The following is an 11,024-nucleotide window of genomic DNA, read 5'->3' on the forward strand; positions in this document are numbered from 1 at the left end:
AACAATTCTGCAGTTTTGATAAACCTCTATTTAAAGAGACGAGCGATGGCGACATAATTATAGCAAGTAACTGAACAAAACCATGCTTCTCATTGTTAGTTCTGTCTCCATGACAACTACTGAGTAATTTGTCTATAGCTAGCTAATAAAAGCATGCTCCCTGTTTGAACTGCCACTGTATAAGCTCTAAATACTGGTTACGGTATGTATTGGGGTTATGAAATAACACTAATTAGACAGTGGGTTACAATAGCTAATTGTATATGATTACTTTATTGTTGTCATGGTGAAGCATCAGAAATGAAAATCTCCTAATTACGTGTTATACGAGTTATTTTCGCACTTCATTGCACGTTGCGCTAACATTATTGCCGAGTACATACAGGTTTCCAGTCTTAATCAAATACTTTTATAGAGAGAAATAGTGTAGAATAAGTGCATGCTATTTATTTATTTATACAACGAAACAATATTTCTGGTTCTCGAATCTGATTGGCTGAGAGGTCCTTTCACGCATTAGATAATAGATATACACTTCATATGGACATGGGCACCATTTGTATCACTCCACTTCATTGTGTGATATTTTTCATGTATAAAATAATCAGTGTTGGGGAAAGTTACTTTGAAAAGTAATGCATTACAATATTGTGTTACTCCCTAAAAAAGTTACTAATTATGTTATTTAGTTACTTTTTATGGAAAGTAATGTGCTACATTACTTTAGGGTTAATATTAGCTTAATATCTCTTTAATTAGTATTATTTTATTTAAATATTAGCAGCGCTTGATTGTTTTTAATATAAGAAGTTCAATTTATAGCAAATATAAAAATCCTTCCACACCAAACATTTTAATGAATAAACCTCAGGCTGAAGGAAAAGTATATTTAAAATGGTAGCATTAAATAGATTTAGAAATAGACTTTTAAAGGTGTTTTTTAATCAAGGGCTTAAGCAAGATACTCAAGGTTTGGGGTTTCTGCATTTCCTAAAATAAATTTGTTTTTTTTTATTATTATTATTATTTTTCTGACATTTAGTAATAAAAAAGAGACAAGTGGCTCAAAAGAAGTTTATTTAATGGAAAACAGTCAGCATCTTTTTATTTCAGTGTCTCTCCAAACACCTTTTCTCAAAAATCACAAGCGTTCCATATAAACACGTACATCAAGCCAGCGGTTATGAACTGCATAAATGCAACGTCGTGTTAGCAGCCACTTCTATTACAGGAAATAGACCATCTCTAAGCAAAAATAATCTGTGAAGCTTTTTTTCTCAACATGATTAAAATGTTTAAAAATGTAAAGTTTTGAGAAATGTAAAAAAATGTTATCAAAGTTCTCTCAATCTAAACATCACATCTAGTGAACATTAGGGACTGATCATCTCTGCTATCCTCCACTGTTCAAGCAGCCGAATGCTCTCAGATGACAGTGATTGTTGTTCTGTGTAATTAGTGTTATCAGCTTGCATTTGGAGGCAATTTCTCATGGAGAGATTGACAGATTAACAATGAGAAACGTTGCTATTAAAGTCCAAACAAAATAACTAGATTGAAGCGTTTACCTTTTACCAACTTGTTCGCTATATACACTGACATTCCCTCAGTAGTCTCAAATATACACCCCCTCAGAAGACAGCATCATGTAATGCCACCTCAGGGTCTTTAAATAAAGGATTTAAATAGGTAGTGCTTGAAAATAAGAGAACGTTGTCAAAAAAAGAAATGTGCAGGGTAAAATTCAGTTTTGCAAAGTGAACTGGAATGAGAACTATGAGACCACGCAATGTTCATATTGCTTGGAGAACATGGACAATAAAGTGCATCATTTGGGAATTGCACACAGCCTGACATCTAGTGGTTAACTGGCAGAAGTGCAGTAAACCCTCAACCGGTTTCACCAAAACAATGACACATGGACTGGAGCGGTGAGGGACAGGGTGATGATGTGTTACACTATCAGGCTCAGCTCTAGCCTCCCACAGGGGTATTCAGACTGTACTCATGCAGAGCAGTAGTGTTTCCTCCACAATCCACATACTGGTACATCTCCTGAGACACCTGCTCAGCATGGCCAAAGTACACGGTAGTGACGGTTATCCTGCAGAACAACAAGCCAAGTTAATAACAAGTAAACCAAGCTCATTAACATGACTGCACAACAATTACTCGAACCTGCTTTTCCTGTGTGAGCATCACTGCTGAACATGTTTTGTGTACAAAGAATTAAGGCATATGCGTATTTAATTTATTTTATAAATGTATAGTTAAATATTTCCATTTCAATTAATTTAAAACAAAAAAAAACAGTACTTTTAAAGGGTTAGCTCATCTGTCTGGAAGATCAAAGAAGATATTTTGAATGGAATGGAGGTGATCAAATAGACGCTGGTAGCCATTGACTTCTATATTATTTGTTTCAATACTATGGAAGTCAGTGGGTACCAACAACTGTCTGGTTACCAACATTCTTCAAATTATCATACAGCTTTGGAGTAAATGATGACAGAATTTTTATTTTTGGGTGAACTAAACACTAAATATTGTCAACGAGATAATACAATTGATTCATGACTTTTCATTTGTCTGTGTTACTGATGTCAATTAATGTCAGTAAAAAAAAAAAAAAAAAGTATTTAGAAATAAATGACATTGGAGTTCAACAGTGTCTGTAAATTTTTTCGGTGGCCTTGGTTCTGAAAGTAATTTTCCACACAGGGATTTTTTTTATAGTTTATGTTAAAGAGTTATAAACCATGAACCAAACCAATAAGCTACAAGGTGAATAAACATTGTTAACTTAAGCTAAATAGTATTTGAAAATCTAACAAAAAGATCTGATGGCTATAATGAGGGAAAGAACTACAATCTCATAAGAGGCTAACAATCAAATGAAAATGACAGCTAAAGACTAAAGTTAAAACTACTGATTTATTGGATAAAAGTATTGTTTTAAAATTGTTCAGTGAATGTTCAAAAATGTTTAATGTGCACAAATTATCTGTCATTTGAGAGCAACTCTGTTGTGTTATCAAAAATTAAATAGTTCCTTTTGAAGCTGAATTATGACCCATATAGTTTTCCACCTGGAATTTTGCTGTTAAACAAGATTATTTAAAAACTACGTTAAATAAATATGGGCTGATGGCTTCAACAAAAGCATTGAGGACAAAATGAAACATTAACATATTGCCCGCCCACTTGTTGGTCTTTTCCCAGTGGTCGAATAAAAGTGCATTTCATTCTTTGCCACTAGGTGTAGCTTTTGTAAAACAGTGGTTTTCCTGGGAACGCTGTACACAAAGCAGCACTGGCTCACAAACCTGCTTTATCAGGCATTATAGACATGATGAAATGAAAATCAGACCAATCACAGCAGATTAGTGTCAACACAAAGGAGGGGCTTGAAAAAATGAATCGTTAAGCAAATCGTTTGGGAGCAAGTAAGGTAAAAAAAATAAATGCATATTAGAACAATAAAAGTGTTTTTTGACCTTGCATGCATGTCAACCTGTTATTGGGGAATCCTAAATTCAAAATATGAACCTTTGATTAACCATAGGGGTACTTTAAATGTTTAAAAGTTATTGTTAAAAATCAATCCCCTTGCTAATGCCCAAATACTTAAAGTACAGTACAGGTTTTGCGCAATACTTACTGCATCATAACCACAATGTTGTGAACCTTGATGCTCTGCAGGGTACAGTAGTCACTGGAAAACAGAGGAAGTTGAAAAGGTCTGCCATGAAAAAAGTATACCTATTTATTACACCTTATGTTTTCATGTATGAAAAGTGTTTAAACTTACTACATATAGCTCATTTCATCTGCAATAGTGGTGGGCACCATGTAGTCAATCTGACAAAAAAAAGAAAAAAGAAAAGCAGAAGTATTACAAAACATTTTGTTCATATACGCTGAAACATGCTTATTTTTAACCGCTAGTGTAAATAATGCTCTACCTGTTTCATATCCAGAGGGCCAATAGTGGTTATGTTGCTAATGCGGGTTTTTCCAATCACGGTCTTGGAAAACTGCACCTGGGCTGTGATGTTGGCCACGTCCACCGAATAATAGTTGTTGTTAGTAATATTCAATGAGTTCTTTAAAAAGAAAGAAAGACAATTATCAAAGTTAAAGTACAACTTCAAGGGATACACCGTATCTCACAGAAGTAAGTACACCCTCCACATTTTTGTAAATATTTTATATCTTTTCAAGTGACAACACTGAAGAAATGACACTGTGCTATGATGTAAAGTATTAAGTTTACAGCTTGTATAACAGTGTACATTTTCTGTGCCCTCAAAATAACTCAACACACAGCCATTAATGTCTAAACTGCTGGCCACAAAACTGAGTACACCCCTAAGTGAAAATGTCTAAATTGCGCCCAAAGTCTCAATATTTTGTGTGGCCACCATTATTTTCCTGCAGTGTCTTAACCCTCTGGGGCATGGAGTTCACCAGAGCTTCACAAGGTGTCCACTGGAGTCCTCTGTCCTAGGGTTTAGGTCTGGAGACATTGCTTGGCTCTTCCATCATCTTTACCCTCAGCTTCTTTAGCAAGGCAGTGGTCATTATGATGGAATACTGCCCAGCGGCCCAGTCTCCGAAAGGAGGGGATCATGCTCTGCTTCAGCATGTCACAGTACTTGTTGGCATTCATGGTTCCCTCAATGAACATTAACTGCCCAGTGCAGGCAGCACTCATGCAGCCCCAGACCATGACTCTCCCACCATAAGACACACTTGTCTTTGTACTCCTCACCTGGTTGCCGCCACACACACTTGACACCATCTGAACCACATATGTTTATGTTGGTCTCATCAGACCATAGGACATGGTTCCAGTAATCCATGTCCTCAGTCTGCTTGTCTTCAGCAATCTGTTTGTGGGTTTTTTGTGCATCATCTTTGAAGAGGCTTCCTTCTGTGACGACAGCAATGCAGACCAATCTGATGCAGTGTGCGGCGTATGGTCTGAGCACTAACAAGCTGACCCCCCTTCAACCTCTGCAGCAATACTGACAGCACTCATAAATATATTTCCCACACACAACCTCTGGACATGATGCTGAGCATGGGTACTCAGCTTCTTTGGCTGACCATGGCGACTTTTGTGGCCAGCAGTTTAGACATTAATGGCTGTGTGTTGCGAGTGGTGGAAAATCTGGGATTTCATCCTGTCACGTACACATTATACTCGCACAGTGATCCCGACCCTCTATGAAGAGTGCAAGGTAAACGTTGTAAATACTCTGAAAGAGGCAGAAACCATCGCCATAACTACTGATGGTTGGACTTCTGTGTGTACGCAGAGCTTTACCACAATTACAGCCCACATAATCAACAGTAACTGGGAAATGGTGCATTTCGCCCACTTTTTGAATCCCACATAGGGGCAAACGTCACTGAAACTTTACAAGGAGCTGTCACTAACTGGGATCTTAAAAAGCCAAACCATGGTATCGCTATTATTAATATGGATGTGGCTGTGTGTTAGGCAGGATTTGAGCCCCACATTAAATGCTTTGCATACACAATGAACCTTGCTACACAGGATGGAGTTCAACAGCTGCCAAGGTATTGACGTCGAAAGCAGAAGCTGCTACAACTGCCACCACACAAATTAATAACAGATGTCACCACGCCATGGATTTCAACATTGAATATGCTGGTTCGTTACCTGCAGCAGCACTCACCATCCCAGACATAAGACAAAATGTCCAAAACACTGACACACTGGACACCTGCAACATTGTTAATGCCGAAGACCTTGTGAAGCTGCTGAATCTATTATAAACAGCTACCACTGTCTTGTGTGAAGAGAAGAGTCCCACAGTGTCTCTCATTAGCCGCTTTTCCACTGTCGGGCCAGTGCGAGCAAGTGCTTTAAACAGGCTGGGCAGGGATAATGGCCTCGGACCTGTAGCACTGAGGCTAAAATAGCACTGCGTTTCCACTGTCGAGCAAGAAGCTCTGCTGCACTTCACTAAAACCCGCCCTTTACATGCTTCTCTAGTACAACCTCACACAATCCCATCATTTCACCAACAAAGAGAAGTTATCAGAAAACTGATAAGAAATAAGTCCCTGGAACTAGCGCTATCACAAAACAAACATGATAAAAGCAGCCGTTTGTTTGCTTGTTTTGTTAAATATTTCAATCCAAAAGCATCAATGTTTTACAATAATAAGTGATACATTGATCATAATTAATTAATTTATCAGGATTGAAAATTAGTCACACAGAAATTATTACAGTATTATGAACAATAATAATAATGTTTCTGTTTATTTGTAGTCACAGTAGGCAATATAAATCACATTTAGAAAGAATTATCATTTAGATATTTTCATAAAAGCTCCTGACCCAAAAACATTATTATAATTTTATGACACAGGCTACGTGGAGCTAACTCGAGACGAGACTTATGGCCGATAAAATATGTTACTAAATAAATGCACGATTGTGATAGAGAATAACTGATAGAGAAGCTGATGTCTGATTTCTTCAAGTTTTCGCATTTACCATGTTTACTATGGTAATGTTGATGGCTAGCGTGCATAGCGTCTTTTGCATTGCTTATAAATATTTCTGCCTTGTATGGTGATCATAATCCACATCGGATCAAGTTATTTCAAACACTCGCTGTTGACTGAAAGTGAGTTTTGAGCTCAACTTATTTTAAAAAGTTTTTAATGCTGGTGTTCTAGCTGTTGTAGGTATAGATGATCCGCAGCGCTGACGCTCTCCAGACGCGAAGAAACTCCACCTTCGTTCATAACCACTCCTCTAGCCCCACCTGGCCCGCTTTGACCCAAGGTTTTAGCCGGGTCTTTGGCCCCAATGAAGCACAGGTGAGGCACGATCAAGCCCCGGAAGTGACAGTGGAAACCAAAGTGAGTGTATTTGTGTTAAATGGAGAGGGCGACTGCCTTGGTGCGTACTAATGTTAAAGCCAGTGTTTGTGCTGTTAAAGCCCAAAGATGAGAAGAGTATGGAGAGTATTAATGAAGAGAGGCATCTATCCCACTCAGTTGCTGCCCTCTGATGTGGTGGAGAGAAAACTGCTCCAGATATCCTTTGCTGTCTCCACTTGTTATAGAATATCTTTCCCTGCTACCTCTGGTCTAAGGGAGCGTGTCTTTTTAACTACATGAGACATGGTTACTGCCCAGAGGACACAATTGCTGCCAGAAAACGTAGATATGCTTTTATTCTTAAAAAAGAACACGACCATATCTTAGGCTGTTCTGTGTAGGTCATTATCATCTCTTGGCTCTTTTTCATCCTTAAGAATTTTTTTTTTTTTTTGCACTTTGAGTTTTAAGAGAGCATTACTTTTATTATAGATGCACTAATTATGGTGACTGATTGCACTTAAAGGGATGTGTTTTATTATTTATGTTTATTTATACTACTTATAATTTTGTGCAGTTACTTGCCTGTCAGTTTGTGGCAGAACATTTAGCAGTGTTTACATGTTTATTACTGCATATAATTCATAATTAAAAAAAATTTCAGTTAAATAAAAGACAATGTTTCCCTATATATTTCATAATTGAGGGATTCTTTAAAAAAAAAATTAAATCATGTCTCATTCTCGTGATCCCAGTCTAGTGTATCATCTCATCTCATGGGATAAGCGTCTTGATGTAAATACTCCAACCAGTCTGCAGATTTTCAGGCAGTCCGCTGGCAGATTTCATAGAAAACTGTATAGTGTATGATGGGCACAGATTCTGATTGTATAGCTTCAGACCATGAATCTTTTCAGTCGGAAGCTATATTTTAGCTTTGGTCTATTTTAATGACTCTGATTTTTTTTTATTCCATCCAGTCAGGAGTAAATCGGACATTTTCAATATTTTGAGCCAATTTTAGGACATGCATGTTTGTCATGCATCTGGTTTCATCGAAGACACGTTTCATGTTTTTGTATGATCATTTTTTGTTCGGGACAACCTGAAAGTGATCCTCAGCTGTTGTTTTTAGTGTATGATACCCATTTTTTCCATTTTACAAATGTGCAAATTTCTCAAGACTCTCACTGTTTTTATAATTTATTCAGTATAATGTATTCCAGCCAAATGACAACAGAATCGTCTTTTTGGGGGATCTCTTAATCTTCCTCCTGAACCAGATAAACTGTCAAACACTTTTAAAAGCATCACTTTTGTCAGTTGAGTTCAATGATAATTGCTCTGCAGTAACTTACCGTGACATTGAGATACACAATGCGTTTGCTCTGGTCGTAGGACACATAGACAGACTTCACTCCCACATAGTTGACATCAATGGAACGTGGGAAAAGGAAGAACACAGCCAGGCTGGAGAGCAGCAGGCACACAATGACTGAAGCAGTCACATACAGCTTGCTGTGAGACATACATAACATAGATTTAGTTAGACAGTTCGATCAGTATTCTATAACATAAAACAAATGCAAGATCTTTAATAGCTTCACGAAAGGAATAGATTGAGACTTGAGTAACTGGTTTAACAAAATGCATCAGGATAAAAATCTTTCAAGGTTTCTTACGTTCTCCTTGGTCTCAGCCTCTGGTCGCTGTATGGGATCAGGGCCACCAGCTGATTTTCTTGACCTGCATACACATGTCAGTGTGTCACACGGTTTACTTTTTTAGTGAGAGATGACATTTCACATTGGGTTACTTTTGAACATTTCAATTAACAGGAACTCTCTAGATGAGTTTAAAAATGTACCTCGAGGGATCCTTCCAGTGCCTTGGCATGTGGGGCAGGTGACGCTGTCTCGGCCAGTGAACTCCACATAAGGGAACTGAGACACGTCTCCCCCGTTCTTACTGTCATCAGTCTGCATGCTGCTGTACCCATGCGATGAGGTCAGGTTGTCCTTACACTCATCATGACTGGTATGCTTCGGCAGGTGGGAAAGAGCCTTCCCCATTGTTTACACCTGGAGACAAGAGCAAATTTTTATATTGGTGAAAAATGCATATTATCTACGATAAAACCAGAATTTTTCAGAATGCCTAGACTAATACTGTGCATATCCAATATCACCCAAACTATTTAGAACAGAATATGTAATTAAACAATAATAATAAACGGTAAATAAAGAATCAGAATCTTTAGAGACAAACAGAATAGAACCTTTAATAAAGAATCGAATAGAATAGAACCTCTTTAAAAATCACATACGACAGGAATTTTTGTGAATAGCAAATATAGAATACAGTGAAACATTACAGAAACTTTAACAGAGAAATACATGAAACAGAATCTTTAATTGAGAACCCAGTAGACCAGAATATTTAATAAAGAAACAAACAGAATGGAATCTTGAATAGAGAAACCAAACAGAATATCTAATAGAGAAATGAATAAAACAATATTTCATAGAGAATCAATTACAATAGAATCTTCAGCAGAGAATCTAATACAAAACTAGAGAATCGAATAGAATGGAATCTTAAAGAAAGAGTCAAATATAACAGAATCTTAAAGAATCATAACAAAATATTATAGAGCAGAGGTCTCCAACCCTGCTCCTGGAGAGCTACCGTCCTGCAGACTTCAGTTCCAACCCTGCTCCTGTAATTATCAAGTGTTCCTGAACACCATTATTGGGTTCAGGTGTGTCTGATTGGGGTTTAAGATGAAATCGGTATATCTCCAGGAGCAGGGTTGGAGACCTCTGATTTAGAGACACGAAAAGAACAGAATAGAATCGTTAGCAGAGAATCATATACGACAAAATCTTCAATAGAAAATGTAATACTTTAACGAATAGAATAAAAAGATCCTTAAGCAAGTAATCGAATAAAATAAAATGTTTAATACATAAACAGAATGGATTAACAAATAAAAAAAAATTATATAACAATCTTAATTGAGAACCCAATAGTACATTACATTAAATGATGAGATTCATTATTGAAAAAAAAATGTTAAACCTAGCAAAACTTCATAACATTCTACCATAGACAGTAAAAGAAAGCATTCTACGGAGAACTGTTTCTTATACAATCACGTTAAAGTAACTTACTTGGCTGAAACGGTCGTGCATTTAAGAGAGTAACGTTAACGTTACGTTATAATTAAGTAAATAAAAACGATGTCAGCAAGTCCCAGCCAGATCAGACATCGATTAGGTTTATGTATCAGAAAAATGTCCGAAGTAAAATAGAAATACAAATGATAGAAGACCACTGGTAGGCCTGGACACACGAGTTCGTGCGCGAGCATCGCTAATGACTTGTTGGCTAAAAACAAAGCTAAGGTAAAGACGCAGCGGGCTAGTTTGCCTGGAACCAGTTGATAAATGCAATGCCTAAGATTAACATTGGCTTGCTCCGTGCCACATAAGAATATTTCTTTAAATGATGTTGTTCTTACCTGAATGAATCGATATTATTGAGCACGGTGCTCACGCAGTTGTCGTGTATCTTTTGCACTGACATGCGCATGCGCAGTACGTCGTTTCTCAGGCGAAACAAAATACCACTACTTAAAATTTCTAATTTATTTTATTTATTGATCGATTTTATTATTATTATTTTCAACCTTTAAAAAATTGTCAACTTTGTAAAGTCAGTTGCATAAAAAGATAGATTGGACTATTTTTATTCTGAAATCAATTACACCAAATATCTTTTTTTTTCTTCTTTCTTTTTTTTTAAGTCTTTTATTGGATTACTGGATACTGTATTGTTTGTGTTGTGCGTAGAAGGCCTAAACTTGTTCACTTCCATCTAATGTACCTAAGGGTACCAAAAAAGTAACCTGAACTTGGTTTACCACTACTTAGTTAAGACACAATCTTAACATAGCAATGTTTATACAACTGGCCCCAGCTCTGTACATTCTGAACATGAAAACCTAATAAGGCATTTCCTTCTGTCACTGTCATCCAACATGACCTACCTGCAGAATGAGGGAGTGGGCTTTAGGACAGAAAATTAAATGTTCTCCTGAGATGACCAAATGCATCTTTACAATGTCAAATAAATAGACTCGCGGAAAGACT

General features: G+C 36.9%; 1 protein-coding gene across 3 annotated transcripts; it reads right to left on the reverse strand.

The window, feature by feature from the left end:
* Nucleotides 1-1,060: 1,060 nt before the first annotated feature.
* On the reverse strand, nucleotides 1,061-10,941 carry LOC127935704 (transmembrane protein 106B). 3 transcript variants are annotated; one of them, XM_052533802.1, is made up of 8 exons: nucleotides 10,922-10,941; nucleotides 8,738-8,951; nucleotides 8,553-8,616; nucleotides 8,229-8,388; nucleotides 3,966-4,106; nucleotides 3,812-3,861; nucleotides 3,662-3,715; nucleotides 1,061-2,104 (listed from the first exon to the last, which is right to left on the reverse strand). In XM_052533802.1, the coding sequence occupies exons 2-8, from the start codon at nucleotides 8,940-8,942 to the stop codon at nucleotides 1,975-1,977; spliced, it is 804 nt and encodes a 267-aa protein (XP_052389762.1). In that variant the 5' UTR covers nucleotides 8,943-8,951; nucleotides 10,922-10,941; the 3' UTR covers nucleotides 1,061-1,974. The 3 variants fall into 3 exon arrangements, with proteins under 3 accessions (XP_052389762.1, XP_052389760.1, XP_052389761.1); XM_052533800.1 differs by lacking the exon at nucleotides 10,922-10,941 and adding an exon at nucleotides 10,394-10,484; XM_052533801.1 differs by lacking the exon at nucleotides 10,922-10,941 and adding an exon at nucleotides 9,540-9,560.
* Nucleotides 10,942-11,024: the final 83 nt, after the last annotated feature.

This window comes from Carassius gibelio, chromosome A19 (genome assembly GCF_023724105.1).
Source record: "Carassius gibelio isolate Cgi1373 ecotype wild population from Czech Republic chromosome A19, carGib1.2-hapl.c, whole genome shotgun sequence".
Taxonomy (NCBI): Eukaryota; Metazoa; Chordata; class Actinopteri; order Cypriniformes; family Cyprinidae; genus Carassius; species Carassius gibelio.

Excerpts from the sequence above, each read along its gene's own strand:
- LOC127935704 (XM_052533802.1), bottom strand. The coding sequence starts at position 8,942 with ATGGGGAAGGCTCTTTCCCACCTGCCGAAGCATACCAGTCATGATGAG. Across the intron at positions 4,107-8,228 it reads TTGTGTATCTCAATGTCACG|AACTCATTGAATATTACTAA; the intron begins GTAAGTTACTGC and ends TTCTTTTTAAAG. Across the intron at positions 3,716-3,811 it reads GATGAAATGAGCTATATGTA|TGACTACTGTACCCTGCAGA; the intron begins GTAAGTTTAAAC and ends TCTGTTTTCCAG.